Source organism: Esox lucius, chromosome 12 (genome assembly GCF_011004845.1).
Source record: "Esox lucius isolate fEsoLuc1 chromosome 12, fEsoLuc1.pri, whole genome shotgun sequence".
In the NCBI taxonomy this organism is placed as follows: Eukaryota; Metazoa; Chordata; class Actinopteri; order Esociformes; family Esocidae; genus Esox; species Esox lucius.
In genome coordinates, this window is record NC_047580.1 from 12421864 (window position 1) to 12449501 (window position 27638).

Genomic DNA, 27638 nt, shown 5'->3' on the forward strand with positions numbered 1-27638 from the left:
ATTCTTATTTCACACCACGATCAAAGAACAATTACAGTACACTCTGCACATGCAATATCTATATTCAGATTAAAATACTGTCTACCTCTACCACCACCTTTAATACTTAAATCTACTTATGATTTCAGTACTCTCCAGCATTTGAACTCATGCCAGCATTTGAACAGTCACCTTGCTAGGTAAGGAACACTACATGCATTGCATTGCAAGCTTCTCTCGTTGACTCGAATTCTAAGAAAAAAAGACTACAACTGAAAACAAGCAACTGGTTATTTAGCACAATACACTCAATAGATTAACTTTTTTAAATTTAGTATAGTTTTGTTTATTGGTACGTTACTTGTAGCTAGGCATGCTAATGGTGCGTTCTAAACATGATGTTCTAATCACACCGGTGTGATCGTACGCTTCAGGGACCACTCTAGATTGATCACACTGGTGTGATCGTATGCTCCAAAGGGTTAACATTCATCATCACTATCTAGTAGTTCGAAAGGTAAATAACTCAACTGACATTCTTCAGGAGCATTCTCATCTTCACCCTAAACAAACATACATAAACACACAAGGAAGCCACAGTCAATGTTAAAGTCAGGGAAGGTTCTGCATGGCAGGTGCAGCGGATCACAGCTGGCTGGTTTAGTCTTGCCCTCACAGGTCAGCACTCAGTATAACATCACAGTTAAATTGCTGGATATGTAAGGCAACTAAAAGAGAACAAAGTCTCAGGCTACCTGACCTGTAGTATAGGGGATTGTTAAACATCTCCTCCATCCACAATCTCTGCATCAGTCTTCTTACAGTAGACTCTGATCCACTGCTCTGAAAACAAGACTGGCAGCAGACCGGACACCTACAGGAACAACAATGAAGTGATGTTTCCAATCCTAGATACATTCATTCATGAAAAGATGTGTAAATGCATGACAATGATGACCTCATGCTGTTGGATCTGGATGGCATGGTCTGGGTTTTGTTTACTGTAGAATCGGACATGGTCAATGGGGTTGTCATCATTCATACCCCAGTCCATCTTGAATTTCTGATGGAAACAAAGAAAGAAAAAGAAATATGGATAATTTCAGTGAAGCAAGTGAAACTGTCATTCAGATAGTGGGGAAGACTAGTACAGTAGTGTGAAGTAGAAACTCTATATGCCATCAATTAGTTCCTTTATTGAAGTGAGAAGACTGGAAACTCACATTCAAAATAAGGTCCTCTCTGACACAATGTCCTTTCTGACACAAGTCCTCCAATTCTTCCTAGGGGAGAGAGGAGGGAGATGGAGGAAAGCCACATAAAATGGATCTCATTAAAAGGTCAACTCGTAAGACTTGGAAGGATGTTCTCCCTCCATACCACTGATACACACACCTCTGAGATACTTTTAGCCTTAGTCTTTTCCAACAACTTGTAGAGGCGTCGGTTGGTGATGTTCTGCAGGATCTCTCTTGCATCTTTCAGATCATCGGTTGTTGAATGCAGGATCTGCTCAAAAACGTGGTCTACAGGAAAGGGAAAATAAACAAAAGAGTGGTAAATGAGATACAAGAGACGTGGAAAGAGTTTATAAGGGAAAATTGTGCCACAATGGGCCAGACAGAACAGGCAAACCCATTTTTTTTGACAGCCATGACACCTGGCATAAAACCCTGACAACAAGAGGCCTGAATCATAGAACAACAGCAAGTAGACCAGAACAATAATACATGTTTTTCTATTGTGTTGAACTGACCAGTGAGTTTAGTGTAGGCTTCCATGTCCTCTATTGTTTCGGACATCTTGAATGTCCTGCCCCCTGAACCTTCAAAATGGATGTAATTGTCTGCCTTGACAAAGGCATCTGTAATCCTAATAAAAAAAGATTTAACTTATAACATACAGCAGAAAAAAAGCAATCAGAGAAACTGTATGTGATAACATATTGTAGCGATCCGAAGAGGCGAGTGCTGATTACACATTGTTCTACACTGAAGGGGTGCAAAGGATTATGGGACAATCAGAAATCCGCTCTAAAGCAGTATTGTGGTGAGTTTAATTATTCTAGTAGATACATGTGGTTGTTGAAGTTATGGGTTGGTTGTGTTCAGGGGATTGGGACTGCTTGAGTTTGAAAAATGTGGTTACCGTGACAGAGCCTTACACGGCCGGGTTTCATGTTCCTTGTTGAATGGTAAAACAAAGTGTGACTTTCCTGAGGTTGTGCAGTGTAAGGAACACAGGAATTGCATAAAACCCTAGTCTTTGTCAGACTATTCTTTCAAGCATCTCACCACAATATAAAATGGAGACAATAAGCTATAAATTTAACTGTACATTAGTTCTATGGCCATGGTCACTGGGTGCTTGTAGGCTCTTCTATGGAGGCAGTTGCGAGTTTGGAACATGTCGTACAGATTAGTGAATTCCTGTGAACAGAAAACATACAGGGATATCACTGTTCAGAATCAGCTTTATTTGGCAGATATGTGTACACATATGAGGAATTTGACTAGCTTACATTCAACTAGCTTATGTACATGACCAATCATAAAGTTGAATGAGATTTTGTAAAATATAGGGCTTTTTTTTACTTTGTCTCGGTAGCAGATCTGATTCCTCCCCTCCACCTCACACACACGGGTGAACTTGAGGGAGCGATGGTAGTCAAAGTTGTTCTGGATGCCCAGGTGGTAGCTGTCCCTATGGTGAGAGGAAGAATCTGTTGATTATTTCTAGGACAGAACAATAAATAACCAAGGAATGGATTTGCCTGCAGTCTTAGGTGGAGCGTCTGTCCAGCCTCAAATTCCTTGGCGTCCACATCTCTGAGGACCTCTCCTGGACACTCAACACCTAAGCCCTCAACAAAAAAGCACAGCAGCGCTTGTACTTTTTGAGGACGCTGATGAAAGCCCGCCTGTCTTCCAAGATTCTTGTGAACGTTTACCGCTGCACAATCGACAACATTCTGAATAACTGTGTCACAGTGTGGTGTAGCGGTTGCTCCGTAGCCAAACAGAAAGCCCTGCAACAGGTGTTGAAAACCTCCCAGCACATAACTGATGCCCTGCTTCCAGCCATCATAGACCTCCAACGCAAATGGTGTCTGCGCAGGGTGCGCAGGATCATCAAGGACCCTTCACATCTATGAACTGTCAAAAGACCTGCGTAACAATGTAATGGAACTTTATGAAGATGGAAAAGGATATAAAAAGATATCCAAAGCCTTGCAAATGCCTATCAGAATTGTTCAATCACTTATTAAGAAGTGGAAAATTCTGGGATCTCTTGATACCAAACCAAGGCCAGGTAGCCCAAGAAAGATTTCAGCCAAAACTGCCAGAAGAATTGCTTGGGATACAAAGAAAAACCCACAGGTAACCTCATGAGAAATACAGGCTCCTCTGGAAAAAGACTGTGTGGTTGTTTGAAGAAGCACAATACAACGATACTTGAACAAAAATGAGCAGCATGGTTGAGTTGCCAGAAAGAAGCCTTTACTGCACCAATGCCACGAAAAAGCCCAAAATGCCCAACAACACTTGACATGCCTCACAGCTTCTGGCACACTGTAATTTGGAGTGATGAGACCAAAATAGAGCTTTATGGTCACAACGCTATGTTTGGAGAGGGGTGAACAAGGCCTATAGTGAACAGATAACCATCCCCACTGTGAAGCATGGTGGTGGCTCACTGATGTTTTGGGGGTGTTTAATATCATCAAGTCACTCTGGAGAAATCTCAAACGTGCGGTTCATGCAAGACGACAAAATACTTAGTAAGGCATTTTGGCAAGACGAATGGGCAGCTATACCACCTGCAAGAATTCGGGGACTCATAGACAACTATTACAAAAGACTGCACACTGTCATTGATGCTAAAGAGGGAAATACACAGTATTAAGAATTAAGGGTATGCAGACTTTTGAACAGGTGTCAGTTTATATTTTTCTTTGTTGTTTTCTTTTTTGTTTTGTTTTATGATTGTGCCATTCTGTTATGGCCTACAGTTGAATGTGAATCCCATCTCATCTCATCTTCTTCATCCGTATCAAGTCATGGGGGCAGCAGCTCCAGCAGGGGACCCCAAACTTCCCTTTCCCTGAGCCACATTTGCCAGCTCTGACTGGGGGATCCCGAGGCGTTCCCAGGCTAGTGTGGAAATATAATCTCTCCACCTAGTCCTGGGCCTACCCCGAGGTCTCCTCCCAGCTCGACGTGCCTGGAAAACCTCCCTAGGGAGACGTCCTGGGGGCATCCTTACCAGATGCCCGAACCACCTCAACTGGCTCCTTTCGACGCAAAGGAGCAGCTGCTCTACTCTGAGTTCCTCATGGATGGCTGAGCTTCTCACCCTATCCCTAAGGGAGAAACCAGCCACGCTCCATTGTCCCCTCACTCGTGAACAAGACCCAGAGATACTTGAACTCCTTTACTTGGGGTAACGCCTCATTCCCTACCCGGAGAAGGCACTCCATCGGTTTCCTGCTGAGAACCATGGCCTCAGATTTAGATGTGCTAATCCTCATCCCAACCGCTTCGCACTCGGCTGCGAACCGGTCCAGTGAGTGCTGAAGGTCACAGACCGTTGATGCCATCATGACCACATCATCCGCAAAAAGCAGCGATGAGATCCCCAGGACACCGAACTGCAACCCCTCCCCACCCCGACTACGCCTCGATATCCTGTCCATAAAAGTTACAAACAGGATTGGTGACAAAGCGCAGCCCTGGCGGAGGCCAACCCCCACCTGGAACGAGTCCGACTTACTACCGAGAACCCGAACACAGCTCTCACTTTCGACGTACAGGGATTGGATAGCCCTCAAAAGGGACCTCCTCACCCCATACTCCTGCAGCACCTCCCACAGTATCTCCCGGGGGACCCGGTCATACGCCTTCTCCAGATCCACAAAACACATGTAGACAGGATGGGCATATTCCCAGGCCCCCTCCAGGATCCTTGCAAGAGTAAAGAGCTGGTCGGTTGTTCCGCGACCAGGACTGAATCCGCATTGTTCCTCTTCAATCTGAGGTTCGACTATCTGCTGAACCCTCCTTTCCAGTACCTTTGAGTAGACTTTCCCAGGGAGGCTGAGAAGTGTGATACCCCTGTAATTGGCACACACCCTCTGGTCCCCCTTTTTGAACAGGGGAACCACCACCCCGGTCCGCCACTCCTTTGGCACTTTCCCCGACTTCCACGCAATGTTGAAGAGGCGTGTCATCCAAGACATCCCCTCCACACCCAAAGCTTTCAACATTTCGGGACGGATCTCGTCAATCCCCGGAGCTTTGCCACTGTGGAGTTGTTTGACTACCTCAGTGACTTCTGCCATGGAGATTGACGATGCTTCCCCATCAGCCTCCAGCTCTGCCTCCACTATAGAGGGCGTGTTAGTGGGATTAAGAGTTCCTCAAAGTGTTCCTTCCATCGCCCAATTACCTCCTCAGTTGAGGTCAACAGTGTCCCATCCTTACTGTACACAGCTTGGATAGTTCCCCGTTTTCCCCTCCTGAGGTGGTGGACGGTTTTCCAGAAACACCTGCTGTTTTGCCTCTTTCACAGCAGAGGTCGAAGCCCTTCGGGTCTGTTGGTACACTGCAACCGTCTCAGGAGTCCTCCGGGATAACATATCCCGGAAAGCCTCCTTCTTCAGTCGGACGGCTTCCCTGACCACCGGTGTCCACCAGGGTGTTCGAGGGTTACCGCCCCTTGATGCACCTAAGACCTTTAGACCACACCTTTAGACCACAGCTCCCCGCCGCAGCTTCGGCAATGAAGGTTTTGAACATCGACCACTCAGGTTCAATGCCCTCAACCTCCACAGGGATGCCAGAAAAGCTTCGCTGGAGGTGTGAGTTGAAGATCTTTCGAACAGGGGCCTCCTCCAGATGTTCCCAGTTCACCCGCACTACTCGTTTGGGTTTTCCCGGTCTGTCCAGAGTCTTCCCCCACCCCCTGACCCAACTTACCACCAGATGGTGATCGGTTGACAGCTCCGCCCCTCTCTTTACCCGAGTGTCCAAAACATGCGATCTCAGATCCGATGACATAATCACAAAATCAATCATCGACCTTCGGCCTAGGGTGCTCTGGTACCACGTACACTTATGAGCATCCTTATGTTCGAACATGGTGTTCGTTATAGATAATCCATGACTAGCACAGAACTCTAACAACAAACGACCACTCGAGTTCAGATCAGGGGGGCCGTTCCTCCCAATCACGCCCCTCCAGGTGTCACTGTCGTTGCCCACGTGGGCGTTGAAGTCGCCCAGCAGAATTATGGAGTCCCCTACTGGAGCCCCATACAGGACTCCATTCAGGGTCTCCAAGAAGGCCAAATACTCCGAACTGCTGTTTGGGGCATATGCACAAACAACAGTCAGAGACCCCCCCCCCCCCCCCGCCCACAACCCGTAGGCGTAGGGAGGCGACCCTCTCTTGAACATAGCGGCACTCAGCCGGCACTCAGCCGGGGGCTTGTGAGTATTGTTCACATTGTTTTTGTGTTTATTGAGAAGCCTGATTTGTTAATTGAAAGCCTGGGCCTTTGTCCAGAGAGAACATGTTCTACTGTCTTCCAGTGGTTGTTTGTTGCACCCAAACCCCACTCAAAACCCAGCTGTTACGCAGTTATCTATAATAAATAACTGAAGTATCAACATTGTGTTTGTTCACTTAGCTTACCATTTATCTAATTTAGAATTTTGGTTAAATATCTGATAAGATTGAGTGCCAAAAATATGCAAAATACTGGACAGTGTGAATATAAAAATACCTTTATTTGATAATATCTTTATTTGACACAAATCATTATGAAATCATTTATTCACTTTTTCCAAGTAGGCAACTTTCATGGAAAGTTTGGTAAACTTTAATGAAATCAGCAAAAAAATATTGAAGTACCAATAGTGTTAAAATTGTCTAGAAGAGACATAACTCATATTTAGTTTTTTTAGGAATGCAGGAAATGTGCATTATGTAATAAAACAATTTTGCGCTCTACTGTTAAACTAACGCCAGGCTATGTATTGTTCAGGTCTCTGATTATTGTTAAAGAGATCAACTCTTAACTCAGCGACGAACCTGGCAAAGTAGTCCCACTTGTCCACATCAATGCCGTTCCTCTTGTTGGAAACAATCTCATAGAGGAAGGACATCTCCTTTGGCCTTCCCATATATGGCCACTGTGGAGAGGAAACAGATGAATCCTTAAGTATTTATTCAACCCTTAGGCTACAAACATTTGATCATATTTTCTAAATCATTTTGAAAACGTCAGTTGAACCCTGAGTAATGATTGTGCTTATTTAAGCACAGTATTTAGCGTTGTTTGTACATTCTGTATGCCCAGCTATGTCGCTACTAGCTTTTACCCTGTGTTCTGTGATTGTCAATTTTTGCTAGCTGCAAGAATCTGAAATTCACCAACAAAATTAGACTTGCTTAATTCATACAGGCCATACTTTTGTCTGTAATAATTAAGTTAAAATATTCTACATTTAGCCAGGTAGAATATTCATAAGGGGCTCAGCCAAATTATCGGTATTGGCAGGTGGTTGCTAAATCATTCTGCATGGTAGATTCAAAGCTAACAGACATTCAGACCAGTATACCTTGACTGACTCACCTCCTGGTTTTGCGCATCATTGTCCAAGGGTCCATAAATCTGCTCCTTGATAAAGACCAGGTCATCAGGAAGGACCAGGCCATGTTTCTTCATCACTGGCTCCAAATTGTTCACATGCACCAGGTAGTCAAACATGTCCAAGGACGCCTTCTCATGCTGCAACACACACAGACACACAAACACACACACAATGGACCTATGCACATACACACCTGGCCACGCACATTATTATGCAGAACATTGAAGTACATACAATGAGGGAAAAATTAATTTAATCCCCTGCTGATTTTGTAGGTTTGCCCACTAACAAAGAAATGACCAGTCTATAATAAAGGGAGTGCTCCTAATCTCAGCTTGTTACCTGTATAAAAGACATCTGTCCACAGAAGCAATTAATCAATCAGATTCCAAACTCTCCACCATGGCCAAGAACAAAGAACTGTCCAAAGATGTCAGGAACAAGATTGTAGAACTACACAAGGCTGGAATGGGCTACAAGGCCATCGCCAAGCAGCTTGGTTTTGAAGTTAAAAACAGTTGATGCTGCATATCACCCCAAGAACACCATCCCCACCGTCAAACATGGAGGTGGAAACATTATGATTTGGAGGTATTTTTTCTGTTAAGGGGACAAGACAACTTCACTGCATCAGAGGGAGGATTGACGAGGCCATTTACCGTCAAATCTTGGGTGAGAACCTCCTTCCCTCAGCCAGGCCATTGGAAATGGGTCATGGATGGGTATTCCAGCATGACAATGATCCAAAACACACGGCCAAGGCAACAAAGGAGTGGCTCAAGAAGAAGCACATTAAGGACCTGGAGTGGCCTAGCCAGTCTCCAGACCTTAATCCCATAGAAAATCTTTGGAGGGAGCTGAAGGTTCGAGTTGCCAAACATCAGCCTCGAAACCTTAATTACTTGGAGAAAATCTGCGAAGAGGAATGGGACAAAATCCCTCCAGAGACGTCTGCAAACCTTGTGGCCAACTACAAGAAACATCTGACATCTGTGATTGCCAACAAGGATTTTGCCAAAAAAAGAATTTTGACATGCATTTTTCTGGATTTTTTTCACTGTTCAAATGAACCTACAACTAAAATTATAGACTGATTGCAAATGTACAAAATCAGCAGGGGATCAAAAACGTTTTCCCTCACCGTAGAGGAAAAAGGAGAGAACAATCTTACCCTCCACTGTAATCGTGGAAATATTTTTGGGATGAACATCCCGTCAAACAAATGAGAGAAAGGACCATGACCTGGAGATTGAGAAAGGAAGATTCAAAAAGTGATAGAGGTTTGTGTGTATCCTGTATTGTGTGGGTCAGCTGGAATTAAAAGCATTCAATTCTGGAAGTAAGCCAAAATTACAATTTAAATTAAATAACTCAAACTGGGCCAGAATACACTAAATCAGGAATGATCTTGAATGCATGTTTTGAGTCATGTAAGACCTCACTTTTGGAATTGGGCAGACTCAAACCAGACAGATTCTGGACGGAAATGTCTTGCCCATATATACAGTAGCTTATTCCAGGGGAAAGAAATCCACATTTTTGTTGCATTCAGAAATGTGGGTGTGTTTGCGTGTGCGTCTCACCCAGGTCGTGACAGAGCCCAGCGATCTGAACACACAGTATGTCTCTACGGGTGATGAGGAGCTCCGGTTGTCTTTCATTCAACTCCAGGGTCAGCCGACCTGCCAGGTGTCCAACCCTGAATCACACCAACACAATACCAACCAATTAAAACTATTTCACAACCTAAAAAACCTGATCAACAAAAACGGTGAACACTTAAAACAACTGTGCCTTTTAAAAATTGGTGCAGGCTCTTCTAACCACACGGGATACTTCCCATCTTCTCACAAGTGTCCTTTTGCAAAGTCCACATCATGGATTTAAAACCACACACGCACCTTTTCGCTACATTGTACTCAGACACCCACACTGGTTCCGTATGAGGGATACACACACCCTGCTACGTACCCTATGGAGTGTTCAAAGCGGTTGTGGGAGGCTCCAGGGAAGACAAAGTATGTTCCTCCCAGCTGCTTAATGTGGCGGAGCCTCTGGAACTGAGGGGTGTCGATGATACGGACCAGCAGAGGATGCATCTCTATGTGGCCATGGATGGGGTCATTAAACACCTACCGGAGAATAATGTGATTACTGATACTATGACTGAGTTGTCCACCTCTCTCCAATAGAAATGGTTAGAACTCTATGGTTATGTGGATTGTGGAGGTCATTACACTTACATGTTAAGTATTTAAGATTTTGAAGTGGAAAGCACACTTTTGCTACACAATTTCATGATATCCAATTAGTGATTAAGACTTTTCTTCATCCCAGCAGAAACTGGACAGTTAATGTTGACATATGCCTACTCTATTTTTTTCTAACTGATATCTGTATTTCTGATCATAAGTTTGTGTTTTTATCTATTAGAAGGGCCAATCAGAATATTTATCTTGCATGAATTATGTAGGCCAAGGCTATAAACAGTTGATCATTTTGCTCTATAATCCTGTAGTAACCTACTCCTGACCAAAAGTGTGAGTGAGATGCTGGAGTTGTGTAGAGTTTATTGAAATACATTTGCCTATGCATTTAGCCTCCAGCTGGGTCGCCTGCAATTTGGGCAGCCGCAGGAAATAACAACTGTCAATGAGTTGTGACTGTCGTAGTGACTGTCAGTGTGACTGTCAAACAACTGCAGGAAGCTGCTATAACACCTTGCTATTTCTAAAAACAATAATAATGGGAAGAAGTGTCAAAAAGATGGAGGAGTGCCACTAAGATGTGGGCTCTATAATTTCATCCTCAGCAATTTCTGTGAACAAGAAATGAAGTGAAACATGTTGTCCTTCTGCAAATGTTTATACAGGATTCATATTTATTAATGTAATTTAAACCACCATACCTCAGGCTCATCATAAAACCACCACGCGTCTGAGTCATATGCACGTACCTTACAGTAATCTTTCCCTTGAAATATCCTTCGCTCTATTTCGGTGTGGGGAGAAAACAAAAAAGAACAGGTCATCTTTTCTGTGTGTGTACAGTGGGGCAAAAAAGTATTTAGTCAGCCACCAATTGTGGAAGTTCTCCCACTTAAAAAGATGAAAGAGGCTTGTAATTTTAATCATAGGTACACTTCAAATGAGAGAGACAAAATGAGAAACAATTATCCAGAAAATCACATTGTAGGATTTTTTATGAATTTATTGGAAAATTATGGTGGATAATAAGTATTTGATCAATAACAAAAGTTCAACTCAGCACTTTGTTATATACCCTTTGTTGGCAATGACAGAGGTCAAACGTTTTCTGTAAGTCTTCACAAGGTTTTCACACACTGTTGCTGGTATTTTGGCCCATTCCTCCATGCAGATCTCATCTAGAGCAGTGATGTTTTGGGGCTGTCGCTGGGCAACACGCACTTTCAACTCCCTCCAAAGATTTTCTATGGGGTTGAGATCTGGTGACTGGCTAGGCCACTCCAGGACCTAGAAATGCTTCTTACGAAGAAACTCCTTCGTTGCCCGGGCGGTGTATTTGGGATCATTGTCATGCTGAAAGACCCAGCCACGTTTCATCTTCAATGACCTTGCTGATGGAAGGAGGTTTTCATTCAAAATCTCACGATACATGGCCCCATTCATTCTTTCCTTTACATGGATCAGTCGTCCTGGCCCCTTTGCAGAAAAACAGCCCCAAAGCATGATGTTTCCACCGCCATGCTTCACAGTAGGTATGGTGTTTTTTGGATGCAACTCAGCATTCTTTCTCCTCCAAACACGATGAGTTGAGTTTTTACCAAAAAGTTCTATTTTGGTTTCATTTGACCATATGACATTCTCCCAATCCTCTTCTGGATCATCCAAATGCTCTCTAGCAAACCTCAGATGGGCCTGGACATGTCTGGCACTGCAGGATTTGAGTCCCTGGCGGCGTAGTGTGTTGCTGATGGTAGCCTTTATTACTTACTTTGGTCGCAGCTCTCTGCAGGTCATTCACTAGGTCCCCCCGTGTGGTTCTGGGATTTTTGCCCACAGTTCTTGTGATCATTGTGTGGAGCCCCGAATCGAGGGAGATTATCAGTGGTCTTGTATGTCTTCCATTTTCTTATAATTGCTCCCACAGTTGATTTCTTCACACTAAGCTGCTTACCTATTGCAGATTCAGTCTTCCCAGCCTGGTGCAGGTCTTCAATTTTGTTTCTGGTGTCCTTTGACAGCTGTTTGGTCTTGGCCATAGTGGAGTTTGGAGTGTGACTGTTTGAGGTTGTGGACAGGTGTCTTTTATACAATGTCTTTTATGATAACAAGTAAAAACAGGTGCCATTAATACAGGTAACGAGTGGAGGACAGAGGAGCCTCTTAAAGAAGTTACAGGTCTGTGAGAGCCAGAAATATTGCTTGTTTGTAGGTGACCAAATACTTATTTTACAAAGGAATTTACTAATAAATTCATAAAAAATCCTACAATGTGATTTTCTGGATTTCCTTTCCTCATTTTTTCTCTCATAGTTGAAGTGTACATATGATGAAAATTGCAGGCCTCTCTCATCTTTTTAAGTGGGAGAACTTGCACAATTGGTGGCTGACTAAATACTTTCTTGCCCCACTTTATTTTTCCCATACTACTTGAGAAAGAAGAAGCTCTAATTTCACCGGAAAAACCTTGATGCTGGGAGTGAGCAGATCAAAAAAAGGAGTGTAGGTTGTGTTGTTGTATGGAAGGGTGATTCATGTGCTTGTGATACTTACAATGAATTACAACATAAGTCACAGGCCAACTACTTCATGACATGAAAAAATATTGTGTAAAAGTAATTACATTTGTCATAATTTGGTATCAGTCATCCAAAAAATTATTTTAGAGCAACAGTAAATGGGAAGAAATGGGCTCTAAAATTCCTACACAATTATTGGCTTCCATAAGTATTAGATATATTATTTGTTGTTACAGAACTTTGTTGCATTTTGGTGTCAACAAGTCTCCAAATCTACATTTAGACACACATGCCTAAAAAAATTATCTTTGGCCACATTTGAGAGCATAATGTTTTGGGTCAAAAGAAAAATGTTTAAACAGATAAGATCCTTACACTGTCTGTAAAAATGATGGCTGAGCTTTGATGTTATGAGGCTGATTTGTTACCACTCGACATTGTGGACATTGTAACACTCTAATGCACTCTGAGGAGATAGAAATTTGTATTCAAGCCGATGGATGTTGATTTATACTTTATATAAGAAGACCAATTCAGAACCCCTGCTCCATGCCTGCTTCTTGCTTAATATTTTGGATGTAGGTGCGCTTGACTGCCTGACAGACTAGCTAGGGTCCAGAAGTCCAAAGGTCAATTAATTCAGTAGTGGCTTATAAATAGAAGAGAATCCCAAAATCCTGACATTAAAATAGGAATAATATAAAATATGTATGGAAAAAAACTTACTTGATAAAATGTAACTGCAAAATACCCTTACTTACCTGAATAATATCATGACTATTTTTATCAATCCAGTCATAATATTGACCAGAACAATCATACCTTCCATTTCTCCTCGTCCTGGTCTGGATCCAATGCCAGCGGGTGTTGATTGCTAGGAGTCTTGACAAGTCACTTTTATTGTGATAGAACAGCCTTGGTAACAAAATAAAGACGTTAAAGGTGTGGGTAACACTAATGCAAATTATTATAAAGCTGCTGGGCACTCAAGTATGTTGTCTTTTAAACTGGTAACATAACTACTGCAGTTTCTTGGATTTATAGGGATTACTAACAGGAGGGAGGAGTGATAAAAGACTATATGAGAGATACAGATTCCAATTTGACTACGCTGTACTTGTCACGACTCCCTCCCCTGGGGCTCCCCCTGCTGTAGCGTCTGGGCTCCGGCGGTCGGCATCACCGGCCTTCTGAAGCCACTGCCCCCCTTTCCCCTCTGCATCACCAGGCGCACCTGTTCATTGTTGTGTTATTAGTGTAGGTACATGCATGTCTGTGGGTTAGGAGGGAGTGGTGGGTTATTGTTTGTTGGCACTGTTCTGTTCGTCATATATATATTACCTGGGAATCTTGTTTTGCCCAACATTGATTGTGCCTGCCTGATTTAGGCATCCTCCTACGCTTGCTTTGCCTTTAAATTAAGGGTCGCAAACTGTGTCCCAGAGTTCGACTACTACTTCCTCAGAAAGAATGTGACATTACTAGAATATTTTTATTACTAGTAATTTATGTTATTGAATCAACTTTTAGCATAAGGGTTAAATTAGACCTAAGATAATCATTTCCAAGACATGTAACACTTATATTTCTCCCAACAATGTTTTAAGTCCACAACCACATCATTACTCGAGAATAAAGAAGTTGCTTGTTCCAGGCACCCCTGGAAAAATTTATATTTCTGTAAACAGATGTTGACCTGACCTCTATATGATGCAAATTGAAACTTGCCACCTTTCTGTAACAGGCTATAGAAAATTAAACACTTCCAGTTACCAATTTCAACTTTCTGGAACCATGCTGTTGAATTGAACAGTGCCAGTCACAGGAAGGAGAAACCATTACAATGATTTGTATGAAAACTGGTCAGATCTACACAGCAGAACCCACAGGTCTCGGCAAAGGACCTTCATAACAGTTTAGCCAGCACTGAAGTTGTTGCACTCCGCAGCTTTCTAAACTACCAGTGTCTCATTCTTGACTGTAATCAAAACATTTAAAACAATTTTTAGAGGCACTTCAGTCTTCAAATAAATTTATTTCAGTTGTTTGTTAATTTTAATCCTTTTGATTGATTTTTTATATAGCCTAAAGACTCAGTAGTTAGGATGCCAACATGAGTGACACTCCTAAAAGATCTCACATTTTTTACAAAAAAAACTAGGAAAATGCCGTATGCAGTATTTGCACAGCAAAACTTTCAATTCGTTCTGGCTCCACCAACAATCTCCAAAAACAAAACAACTAACAGTCCTGTTGCCACAGCTGAAAGTTGCTGTTAGTGTGGTACCTGATGCTAGCAAATGCCTCTACCACAGATGAGTCAGGTACCACTGTTACAACCTCTGCAACTACATCCAGTGCATACAGTTACCAGACAAAAATAAATAAACCTGCCACCCAGACCTCCATACGCCAGTACATGCCAAAGGCCATTACCTCATCAAAGAACAAGATGATAGATAAAGAAATGGTTGCCAGAGATTTCCAACCACATCATTGTTGAGGACAAGGGATTCAGAAAATACTGTCATGTTTTAAATCCAGCTTATGTTCTTCCAAGCAGGACAACCCTATCTAACGCAATAGTTCCTCATCTGTTGATCCTTGAGACATGTTTATAGTTTGGCCAATTAGAACAAATGCCATGTTGAACTGGTAATAATAATATTACTTAGAAATGATTCCCTTTAACCATTTACATTAAGTTAATGTGTGTTACAATGTTTTGTTATTGTGTTCTATTGTGATCTGTTCAACTGCTCTTTCATTATAAAAAATGTTTCAATGGAGAGTGAAACATTTCAGTCTCCATTTCACTCTTCAGCATAATGAAGAGTTATTAACAAGATTTTGCCCTTATTTTTTTTAATGCATGGAACCTGCTAGGATTAGTGCATAATTTCAGTGAAAAATAAATTAACAAATATAAGTGTTATTTTCCACATCTTTAATAAGACCTGCACATGTTAATATGGCCATTTGATAATTTGGGCTGATTAGAGAAATGTGCATAATAATATTTGCAATAAAGGGTGATAAAAAAAAAAAATATTGAACGAAGAGCCGTTTTCAGAGACAAAATGAACCATCTCTTTTAAATGAACTGGTCCAAGTGAGCTGGATCACTAAAAAGACTTGAAATTCCAATCACTATATTGCACTAATTGCCAATGATAGCTTAGTCACGTTGTATTGATCCTGGGTTTTTAATTTAGCCAATCAACGGCATTGTAACAAAAAGAAGACATGATTATGCAATAAGTCTACCAATCATATTTGAGGTACCATGTACTGTTTCGTGAGTGCATAGGCAGAAATCCCGGGGGGGACATGACCCCCATCCTGGGGAAAACTATGATTTGTCCCCCCAGTACATAAATGTAAACATAACTATGTAATTTCAAAAAATAATAATAGGATGCAATGAATGCACTTGTGCTGGTTATTGACGCGTTTAAGTTGAAAAAATTGCGCCCCGCCATTTGCCTCACAGTGGTTTGATCCACTGCCTCCCAGCACTCAGCAGTGTCACAGCCGCTAGTTACTTTCGTAACTCCAGTTCTATGTGTGGAAAGTCGCCCATAGGGGCTTCACTCCTATTGGTTTACCCCTCTGCCAATAGGCAGTCACTGAAAATTGAAATATGCAAATCACACCTCTCATGGCCATCTGCCCCATGGCTAGAAAAGAGGTTGTCATTCTCTGCTCTGTCTCCCGACATACCTTTCTTTGCGAGAAAAACAGTCAGTGACCGGTCAGGGTATGAACCCTATGGGCGACGCTTCACTCATAGAACTGGAGTAAAAGTAACTCTCGTTCTATATCGTGAAGCTTTGCCCATAGGGGCTTTGCTCCTATTGGTTTAGGGTAAAGCGAGTGAGCCCAAGATGTACTCCCTGCCGGACTCCTACCTCACCAACGAGAGAACTGCCCAACAGGACGGCTCAGACGGGGAAAAACCACAACCCCGAGCCGGTTCCATCCCACTCACACGAGGCAAATACGTTTGTGCACTGATAAACAGCCCCAAATGAATGCACACACGGCACCAACCCAACTGGTACCTCCTCAATCAGTTTAGAGTCAATCAGAACGACCGAGGCCAGCCAAAAGAACGTACCGAGACCTGAACTCTACGCACAAGCAGACGCTCAAGCACACATAATGCAAGCGTCTCACTAAAAACTGCATAGGCACACCGGAGCATCGGACGGAACCATGTCAAATTCAGCGTCCCAGTAGCTCAACGGACGCAACTCACACCCCAGTCTCAGCCACATTGAGCACAGAGTGAGCCAGTGTACCCGCCGCCATGTCACGCAAGTAAAAACCCCAAGACGCAGCAGCACAGATGTCCTCAACCCCACTAGGCATAGGAGTGCCACGTGACTTGTAGGCCAGATCAATCGCCTCTCACAACCAGTGAGACAGACACAGTTTTGACAACGGCTGGCCCACCTTGGAGCCACTGTGAAACACAAAGAGCTGCACATACTGTGCCAAATCTCGCACCGGACACAGACGATGCAACCTCTCCTCCCTCTCTCCCGCATGGGGAGGTGGAGAAAACGCCCACAACACCATCTTCATGGAACGAAACGTTGCCTTGATCACCTTGGGCAGAAAGGCTGGGTTAGGGAGCAACACATGTGTACACCTTGACACGTGTACACCTTGAGCGTGCCAGGGGGTCTTTGCTGCTCAAACAGACGCTGCAGGAACGACAGGACACTGCCCACGTCACAACAGAGGGGGTCAACCCCCGCATCCTCACACCAGAGGGCAAAGAACCTCCAATGGCATGTGCAGCAGGCCCAGTGGAACCACCACGTGGGCTGAAGACATCAAGCCAAACAGCGACGTGACCGTGTACACTGACAAAGTGCGCAACGGCCGGACGTGGGCCAGGGCCCGCAGAGTGGCCTCTCTCCACGCCTCGGACACGCGAGCCCTCATAGACACTGTGGATAACTGGAGCCCCAGACTGGGGCCACCAGATGAGTGGGCTGAGGAGCGCTCTTTTTCCAGTTTACTGCAAACCCCAGTCGAGTGAGCTGAGTCACCATCGTGTGAACGTGTGAACCCGGGGCCTTTTCCGCTGAGTGCGCCAGAACTCTGACCCCTTGACACCTCAGCAGTCCCAACGCCACCTCCACAAACTCGGTGTACTCGTACGCCCCGTCCCTCAAAGGCAAACCGCAGGAACTTCCTGTGACGCAGCAGTATGGGAACATGGAAGTAAGCATTCTTCATCCTTCAATCCCCGGGGTGCATGCCCTCTAAGAGACGTTTCGTTGTGAGCATGTGAAATGGCCTCTTCGACACGCAATTGTTCAAATTGCGCAGGCCTCATGCCTCCTTCTCTAGAAGGCCCGCAATCTCCTCCTGCAGGGCAGCGACCTTCAAAGTAGATATCATTACTGTCTCTACGACCCCTGAGAATGGGGGGGCGGGGCAGTGGAACTGGGTCATGCCTCCTCCGCGTATTTGCGCAGCGTAGGGACCTCCGGCACCATAGTCGGCCAGCAAGCCCATGTCCAGAGGGCGGCCTCAAAGAGGTCTTCCCCTTCCTCCGGCGTGGGCACCGGCATCAGAATTTGCAGGCACCGGGCAGCAGCGGAGATGGCAGCGAAGAAGTCCTCCTTCACTGCCGGGGGGTTGACACTCCTATCCTTCCAGGGGGGCAACCTATCCTTCTGAACAACACCACACCCGCTCAGGCGAGAGGGGGAGAACAGTTCCAGAGGTGGGCGGAGCAGACCTGAAAGGAGTCCTCCTCAGAGAAGAGAGAGAGGATGTGGGCGAGAGGGACCTCCTTGACGAAGTACACCAGCCTGTCCATCCTCACCTGTGAAGGGTGGACTGCGCAGGCGGTGCACACCGGCTCGTCGAGAGCACCTTTGCGAGTATGCAGTGGCCCCAGACACGCACAGCACAGTGTGTGCACGTTGACCGCCGGGTCCAGCTCGCTACACCGGCAGGCCGACAGGGAAGTCAGTGGCCGGGGTGCCAGGCTAGGAGAGACCGCTCCAGCGGTTGAAAAAGGTCAACCCATTCTTGACTTGTTGGAAATCACAAATGACTGCATATCTAAACCTTTCTCATGAAGAAAAAAGGGAGACAGAGCAGAGTATGACAACCTCTTTTATAGACATGGAGCAGATGGCCATGAGAGGTGTGATTTGCATATAAACATTTTCAGTGACTGCTTATTGGTAGAGGGGTAAACCAATAGGAGCGAAGCCCCTATGGGCAAAGCTTCACGATATAGAACTACAGGTACAGTGCATGTGTTGGATTCTGACAGTCTGAGTCTGTTGTTGGTGGTTGACTTTCAGTAAGTAGTTCAAAGGATATGTTAGACATTTCTTTACTCCTACCACTCAATACAATAAAAAGAAAATCTAACCGTCACCAGCCTTCATTTTCTCTGCATTGAATTACAGGTCACTCATTATGTTAGCTAGCGGTTAGCTGATGTTTGCTAGCATGCTACAGTAACATCAACCAGCTTTTGCAGGTGTTACAATTCGAGTCAGTGGGAGCGGATGTTCCTGTAGTTCCTCTGAGATACAACTAAGAACATGTCAGAAAAATCCTACAAGAAAAGCTGAACTTTATTTGTGATTAATCAGAGTCACTATGATGGCAGGTGTGTAATGACTTCTATTTAACATAAGTTTGAATGTGATTGATTAATTCAGAACACAGCCACATCCCCAGTTATAAGAGTGTGTGCACACATATGCAACCAGGTTTTTGTAAGGTTTTTATTATTCATTTTTTCCCCTTGAAGATTTCAGTTTGTTTTTTAATTGAATTGTTCACATCATTCTTTTACATCACAAGAACCTGGCATTTTAACAGGGGTGTGTAGACCTTTTATATCCACTGTAGGTGCGCTGGACTGCCTGATAGACTAGCTAGGGTACAGAAGTCCAAAGGTCAATTATTGAAGAGAATGAGGAATCCCAAAATCCTGACCGTAAAATAGGGATAATATTAAATAATGTATGGATCCACTGCCACAGGGTGTTGGTTGGATCCGTGTACATGAGTATAATTCCTTGTTTCGTAAAAACGAAACAAGCAGAATCAAGAAACACGTTTGTTTATCCGTTATTTTGTTTTTTTGACTTATTTTATTATCTTCTTTTTACACATATACCATAAACCGACTTGATATTTAGATTTCTCTCACGTGGGTGGAGCGAAATGTGAAATGCCTGTCATTGGCCAAATGGGTCCAGGTGCAAATGGATAATTCCTTATTCGATTTATTTTTTTACGCAGCCGGGCCCCCACCCTGGAGCCAGGCCCGGGGTTGGGGCTCGTACGCTGGTGTGGGTTTGCTTATAGCTCCACAGCTCTGCCGCCATGTGTTGGAGTTTACCCCGGTGAACAAGAGGGTCGTTTCCCTGCGCCTACGGGTCGGGGATAGGTCTCTCACTGTTGTTTGTGCCTACGGGTCGACCGGCAGTGCAGAGTACCCGACCTTCTTGGAGTCTCTGGGAGGGGAGCTGGAAAGTGCTCCGACTGGGGACTCTATCGTTCTACTTGGGGACTTCAATGCTCCCGTGGGCAACGACAGTGACACCTGGAGGGGCGTGATTGGGAGGAACAGCCCTCCTTATCTGAACCCGAGAGGTGTTCAGTTATTGGACTTCTGTGCTAGTCACAGTTTGTCCATAACTTTGTTGTCGTTTCATCTGACCTGCGGCCGTATGTCTTGGACACTCGGGTGAAGAGAGGGGCGGAGCTGATCACCACCTGGTGGTGAGTTGGATCCGATGGCGGGGGAGGAAGCTGGACAGACTCGGCAGGCCCAAGCGTACTGTAAGGGTCTGCAGGGAACTTCTGGCCAAATCTCCTGTCTCCTGTCTCCTGTCAGATCTTTAACTCCCACCTCCGGCAGAGCTTCGACTGGATGCTCCCGAGGGAGGCTGGAGATATTGAGTCCGAGTGGACCATGTTCTCCACCGCCATTGTCGAAGCGGCCGCTCGGAGCTATGGCCGTAAGGTCTCCGGGGCCTGTCGAGGCGGCAATCCCCGAACCTGGTGGTGGACACCGGAAGTAAGGGATGCCGTCAAGCTGAAGAAGGAGTCCTATCAGGCCTGGTTGGCTTGTGGGACTCCTGAGGCAGCTGACGGGTACCGACAGGCCAAGCGGACTGCAGCCTTGGTGGTTGTGGAGGCAAACACTTGGGCCTGGGAGGAGTTCAGTGAGGCCATGGAGAAGGACTATCGGCTGGCCTCGAAGAGATTCTGGCAAACCGTCCGGCGCCTGAGGAGAGAGAAACAGTGCCCTACCAATGCTGTTTACTGTAGAGGTGGGCAGTGGTTGACCTCAACTGGGGATGTCGTCGGGCGGTGGAAGGAGTACTTCGAGGATCTCCTCAATCCCGCCGTCAGGAAGGAAGCAGAAGATGAGGGCTCAGAGGTGGACTCGTCCATCACCCGGGCTGAAGTCACAGAGGTAGTCAAGAAACTCCTCGGTGGCAAGGCACCGGGGGTGGATGAGAACTGCCCTGAGTACCTCAAGTCTCTGGATGTTGTGGGTCTGTCTTGGGTGACACGCCTGTGCAACATCGTGTGGCGGTCGGGGGGAGAAGGGGGACCGGAGGGTGTGTTCCGACTATAGGGGGATCACATTTCTCAGCCTCCCTGGGAAAGTCTATGCCAGGGTACTGGAGAGCAGAATACGGCCAATAGTAGAACCTCGGATTCAGGAGGAACAGTGTGGTTTTCGTCCAGGCCATGGAACACTGGACCAGCTCTATACCCTCTACGGGGTGTTGGAGGGTTCATGGGAGTTTGCCCAACCAATCCACGTGTGTTTTGTGGATTTGGAGAAGGCATTCGACTGTGTCCCTCGCGGCATCCTGTGGAGAGTGCTTCGGGAATATGGGGTCCTGGGTCCTTTGCTAAGGGCTGTCAGGTCCCTGTACGACCGAAGCAGGAGCTTGGTCCACATTGCCGGCAGTAAGTCAGACTTGTTCCCAGTGCATGTTGGACTCCGGCAGGGCTGCCCTTTGTCGCTGGTTCTGTTCGTAATTTTTATGGACAGAATTTCTAGGCGCAGCCAGGGGCCGGAGGGTGTCAGGTTTGGGGACCACACGATTTTGTCTCTGCTCTTTGCGGATGATGTTGGCGTGTTGGCCCCTTCAAGCCAAGACCTTCAGCATGCAATGGGATGGTTTGCAGCCAAGTGTGAAGCGGTGGGGATGAGAATCAGTACCTCCAAATCCGAGGCCATGGTCCTCAGTCGGGAAAGGGTGGCTTGCCCACTTCAGGTTGGTGAAGAGTGCCTGCCTCAAGTGGAGGAGTTTAAGTATCTAGGGGTCTTTTTCACGAGTGAGGGAAGGATGGAACGGGAGATTGACAGACAGATCGGTGCAGCTTCTACAGTAATGCGGTCGATGTATCAGTCTGTCGTGGTGAAGAAAGAGCTGAGCCGCACGGTGAAGCTCTCGATTTACCGGTCAATCTACGTTCCTACTCTCACCTATGGTCATGAGCTTTGGGTCCTGGATACAGGCGGCCAAAATGAGCTTTCTCCGCAGGGTGGCTGGGCGATCCCTTAGAGATAGGGTGAAAACCTTGGTCACCCGGGAGGAGCTCAGAGTAGAGCCTCTGCTCCTCCACATCGAGAGGGGTCAGCTGAGGTGGCTTGGGCATCTGTTTCGGATGCCTCCAGAACGCCTTCCTGGGAAGGTGTTCCGGGCCCGGAGGAGACCCCGGGGAAGACTTAGGACACGCTGGAGGGACTATGTCTCCCGGCTGGCCTGGGAACGCCTCTGTGTCCCCCCTGAAGAGCTGGAGGAAGTGTCTTGGGAGAGGGAAGTCTGGGCATCTCAGCTTAGACTGCTGCCCCTGCGACCCGGCCCCAGATAAGCAGAAGAAAATGATGATGATGAGGATTTATTTTTATATGTAGATAACAACCAAAAGAGTTTGGTTTATCGCGGTTAATCCAAAATCCAATGTAAAATAGTTTCTCGTTTATTGTGTCAAAACAAAAAATTTATTAACAGAAAACAAGTTTTTCTGGACGTGTTTCATTATTTACCTTTACTTTGAATAAATACATACTTTGATTTAATGTTTTTTCAAATTTCAATGTATGTTTATACTGATTAAGATCATAGGACTGCTGGCAACATACACCGATCAGCCATAATAGGTGGATAAAACTGATAATCTCATTATCATGGCACCTGTCAGTGGGTGGAATATATTAGGCAGCAAGAGAACATTCTGTCCTCAAAGTAAACCCCTTCAATGTAAATGGACTAATAGGATTTCAGCCATATCTGTCCTCCCACCACAACTGAACTGTACTGACTGTCAGTTTAACCATTGCATGCAAAATCCAGGCAAGCTCCCCTTATCCCCACAAAAAAACAAATAATATTAATACAGAATCTACAGCACATTGAAAGAGTATGGTAATAACTGTGGTTTGGGAGTTGTTTCTGTTTTTCATGGAGGGGGTGTATCCATTGTAAAATACAGGGCCCTGGTGAAACAAAACCCTCATCTACTATTTTAATGAGGTATACTGTACACACAATAATCCCAATTAATCATGTAATAGGTTATGTGTAATAACAGTAGATTTCTATGTTAGCGAGTCACAACAAGTTTCAGTTTCAGCCTGGAAGGCACAGCTGGAAAGACAAGACTCAGCTTTCAGCAGACACCCTGGATACCCAGATAGGGCCTTCCGTTCTTGTATAAGACTGAATTTAATTAAGTAACTGAGGTACCCCGGATATAGAGTACTTCCATTCATGGAGTTGATGTGTTAAAAGCAGGAAAAATGGGCAAGCGTAAGGATCTGAGCAAATTTGATAAGGGCCAAATTGTGAAGGCCAGATGTCTGGGTCAGGGCATCTCCAAAACTGCAGCCCTTGTGGGGGGTTCCTGGTCTGCAGTGGTCAGTACCTACCAAAAGGTGGTCCAAGGAAGGAAAAGTGGTGAACCGGCATTAGGGTCATGGGCGGCCAAGACTCATTGATGCACGTGGGGAGCGAAGGCTGGCCCATGTGGTCTGAGACTAGCTACTATGGCTCTAATTGCTCAAAAGGTTAAAGCTGGTACTAAAATAAAGGTGTCAGAAAACACTGTGCATCGCAATTTGTTGCGTATGGGGCCGTGTAGCCACAGAGTGCCCATGCTGACCCCTGTCCACTGCTGAAAGCGCCTAAAATGGTTCAGGAATGGTTTTGAGGACCTTCAGGTGGTCTAGTGGAGTCCATGCCTTGACAGGACAGGGCTGGTTTCAGGGCAAAAGGGGGACCTACACAATATTAGGCAGGTGATATGTTACTAAGTTATTGGTTATCGGTGCGACAATGAAACAATCACTAACTATCAGAATGTAATCCCCTCAAAGTCTGGTTCCTTTATAGGTTTCTTCCTAGATTCCAACCACACTAGGGAGTTTTACAGTGCATCAACCTTTTTGTTTGCTCTTTGGGTTTAGGCCAGGTATCTGTAACCAGGATAAATCCGGGACAGTTAAAACGAGCCCAGGTACAGCAATAGATTTGATCTCTGGATTACACATGAGCAATCAGTCAGATAGAACTAAGCAGGTAAGGGTTGGGGTAATGGTATGTGAAGGAAATATCACTGCATGCTACAAGGCAACTGCAGTACTGAGCAGAAGCAAATAAAATGATCCCTTTTGCTCACAGATTTAATAGGGCTCAATAGGTAAAGTAGTCCTTTTTAGGAAAATATGTTTGATTTGGTCTTAATGAGAGGGGAGGGTAGTACACATGTCTGCAGTAAAGCACTAGGATAAGACCTCAATTGGCAGCATAGATATTAAAGAACCAGTAGGATTTCTTTGTGTTGGTATTGGTCGGAAGGACTTTTAGCTATCAAATCACTTTTATTCAAGTACAGCTGGTAAGACTAAGTAAAGAAAGAGAAAATCATCTCAACTACGTCTAAGCTTTAAAGTTGGCCAATGACAGGCATTTCACATTGAAACCCACTCTCTTTACAGAAACGAAACATTAAACCGCTTAATGTTATTAGAAAAAGGCAGATATAATGAAAATCGATTTGTTTTCTCGTTATTCCGTTTTTGTAATAAAACGAATAACGAGAATACGGAAATGAATCCGTGTATCATTCGTTCTTTTCATATTCAATTGAGATTTCAAAATCGGAAAATGAAAAAATGGTTTCTTATTTCGTTATTCGTTTACGAATCTGATACCAAAAAACGAATAACGAGTCATTTCTCGTACTTTCGATTTAATGCTCAGATCAAAAATAGGAAATTAGGAAACGGGCCACAGACCGATTTTGATTTTGATATTTAATTTGTTCGATTTGTGTGAACCGGAAGTTACGGTCTTCTTCGTGTGTTGCACTTGGAAGTTTCCAAGTTTTTTTTATATACTGTCTATGGACGTTTCCCGCAATTTGGAAAACAGTTAGACGAGGCCTGGAAAACATCAATTATGCAGTGATTGTAAGTTAATGACTCAGTATTTCTTAAGTAATTTCGTATTGACACCATGGCCGCACTGGAACCATATGCTGATTTAATTAAAGATTTATTTGAAACTGGCAAGACACATGTAGAGATTTCCACAACGCTGCAGCAGATGGGTGTCCAGCGATGTTCTGAAATAAGTGTGAGAAGATTCTGTGTTCAGCACAACCTTAAGCGAAAAAGACATGTATCGGACACAGAACTGGAGAGGGCTGTGGTTGGATCAATATATGAAGTAAGTTTTTTTTTTTAGGTTTTCACATTTTATATCCTGCCCGTCTTTCAAATGTTGTAGCGAATAACTGTATTTTTCTTAACAGACGGGCCCATCTTATGGCCGCAAGTTCATGACTGGATATCTGTCTTCAATGGGAGTGCATGCAGGAGAATGTCGAGTTGGGAAAATCCTCAGAGAGATTCATCAGCCATACCACGAATTCCGACGTCAGGCAAGTTATATGCTAAGAATGAAGTAGGCCTACAGTACATGATGTTGCATGCATATAAGAATTTCTTTGATGTAGAAATGGTTCGTGAATATTCTGGGCTCAAAATATAAAACATGTCTTCAGGGTGCTCGTAATCTAAATCCCATCCCGTATCATGCGGAATATATGGGCCATAAAATTCACATGGACCAAAACGAGAAGCTTGTGATGTTTGGAGTGACACACGTCGTGGCAGTTGATGGCTACAGCGGCAAAATTGTTGCCAATGCCACCATGCCAGTGAAAAACAACCTTGTGATTTATGAGGAAGTTTACAGGTACAGTAAATACATTTAGAACCAATGTTTTTGTCATAATATTTTCTGTGCAATGTATATTCTCTTTTCATTGGATGTAATTTTCTTATTGGATCAGTTAAGTTCAGTGCAGCCCTTTGCACATGTACACATTGTTTTATCTCAGATCTGCAGTGGTTAACCATGGGATGTGGGACCAACTCAGGGTCGACCATGGCAGGGAGTTTTACATGTGCTTGTACATGCAAGAGATGCTGTCAAGACATAGACACAACCCTAGCAGGCCACCATACCTTCAAACAACATCAACAAGGGTGAGGTTTTTGTAATACGGACTAACAGTACAACTAATATAATCAAATGCTTTTTTTATTCTAACAAATAAGGAGTGAAAGCATTTAAAATTGGAATTAATTTCCCAAACTAATCTATTACATTTTCATTCCATCTGAAATCGTGTTTTGTGTTCAACAGAATCTTCGAGTGGAAAGGATTTGGCCCGAGGTGAACAATCGCGTTAACTACCCATTGAAACAGGCCCTGGTACACCTGCTGGACCAAGAAGTCCTCAACATGGAGGACAATATGACTAAATTCTGCATTTCAAACCTGACATGTCAATTAAGCCAAATTGGACTAGGCAGAGTGGTGCAATCGTGGAATGCACACAGGATCCCAGGTATGCTAAACTGAATATGTACAACCCTTTGAAGCAGTTATTTTTTCACACGCCAACCACATACAGCATAAATGGCATTGCTTTGTTAGTTATTTGTTTCCTTGTTTTAGGACGTGGGATACCCAATGAACTTGCAGCAGGTGGCTGTCCAGCTAAAATCTCTGAAGAGCTGCTGCCCAATGCCTCTGTTGTGGCAAACATGTATGAGCAAGAGTTTGGATCCTCGTTAACTTGGGTGTCAGTTTTTGGAACTGACCCATTTTCATCTGAGGAGGATAGATGTCATGCAGAACAAGACTTTGCAGAAAACTACCCTGACATCTCTCTTCTTTTTAATCATGTGGTAAATAATGACTATACACCTTTCCAAGATGCCTTGTTGTACCTCATAAATGTCACCCAAAGATATGTCTGAAAACAGTAACTGAAATGCAGTGGTGTTGTTAAGTAGCTAGGAAAACAGACTGTGTTATGCTCTTTGACAGTCACCCGTTTACTTCCTCTGAACAAGATGAAACTCTCCATGATGGTTTTGAAGGCTAACGTTTGGTTAAACTCTAAACTGAAGAAATGAATCAAGCTAACGAGACAATAACTTCCGGTTCACACAAATCGGACAAATTAAATATCAAAATCTAAATCGGTCCGTGGCCCGTTATTTCATTTCCTATTTTTGATCTGAGCATTAAATCGAAAGTACGAAAAATGACCCGTTATTCGTTTTTTGGTATCAGATTCGTAAACGAATAACGAAATAACGAACCATTTTTTCATTTTCCGTTTTGGAATCTCAATTGAATATGAAAAGAACGAATGATACACGGATTGAAATGCATCAGGTTGGTGACAGATCCGTTAAAATCGGAAATATAAACAATGAAACATCTCCAGAAAAACGTGTTTTCTGCTAATTCATTTTTCGTTTCGATACAATAAACGAGAAACGATTTGACATTGGACATCCATCCATCCATCCATCTTCTCCCGCTTATCCGGGGCCGGGTCGCGGGGGCAGCAGTCTAAGCAGGGATGCCCAGACTTCCCTCTCCCCAGACACTTCCTCTAGCTCTTCCGGGGGGACACCGAGGCGTTCCCAGGCCAGCCGGGAGACATAGTCCCTCCAGCGTGTCCTAGGTCTTCCCCGGGGTCTCTTCCCGGTGGGACGGGACCGGAACACCTTCCCAGGAAGGCGTTCCGGAGGCATCCGAAAAAGATGCCCAAGCCACCTCAGCTGACCCCTCTCGATGTGGAGGAGCAGCGGCTCTACTCTGAGCTCCTCCCGGGTGACCGAGCTTCTCACCCTATCTCTAAGGGATCGCCCGGCCACCCTGCGGAGA

The 27638-nt window shown here is 44.5% G+C and overlaps 2 protein-coding genes across 3 annotated transcripts; one reads left to right on the forward strand and one right to left on the reverse strand.

The window, feature by feature from the left end:
* Positions 1 to 487: 487 nt before the first annotated feature.
* Positions 488 to 13362, reverse strand: LOC105013972 (deoxynucleoside triphosphate triphosphohydrolase SAMHD1). 2 transcript variants are annotated; one of them, XM_034296156.1, is made up of 15 exons: positions 13183 to 13362; positions 10594 to 10628; positions 9609 to 9769; positions 9221 to 9336; positions 8809 to 8879; positions 7619 to 7774; positions 7075 to 7175; positions 2574 to 2682; positions 2317 to 2408; positions 1736 to 1851; positions 1375 to 1505; positions 1203 to 1262; positions 938 to 1042; positions 740 to 853; positions 488 to 542 (listed from the first exon to the last, which is right to left on the reverse strand). In XM_034296156.1, exons 1-14 carry the CDS (start codon positions 13187 to 13189, stop codon positions 758 to 760), a joined length of 1356 nt encoding a protein of 451 aa, XP_034152047.1. In that variant the 5' UTR covers positions 13190 to 13362; the 3' UTR covers positions 488 to 542; positions 740 to 757. The 2 variants fall into 2 exon arrangements, with proteins under 2 accessions (XP_034152047.1, XP_034152048.1); XM_034296157.1 differs by lacking the exon at positions 10594 to 10628.
* Positions 13363 to 24535: 11173 nt separating this feature from the next.
* LOC117595373 lies at positions 24536 to 27051 on the forward strand. The gene is made up of 7 exons (XM_034295829.1): positions 24536 to 25112; positions 25198 to 25326; positions 25450 to 25643; positions 25789 to 25936; positions 26097 to 26301; positions 26412 to 26526; positions 27036 to 27051. Exons 1-7 carry the CDS (start codon positions 24900 to 24902, stop codon positions 27049 to 27051), a joined length of 1020 nt encoding a protein of 339 aa, XP_034151720.1. The 5' UTR covers positions 24536 to 24899.
* Positions 27052 to 27638: the final 587 nt, after the last annotated feature.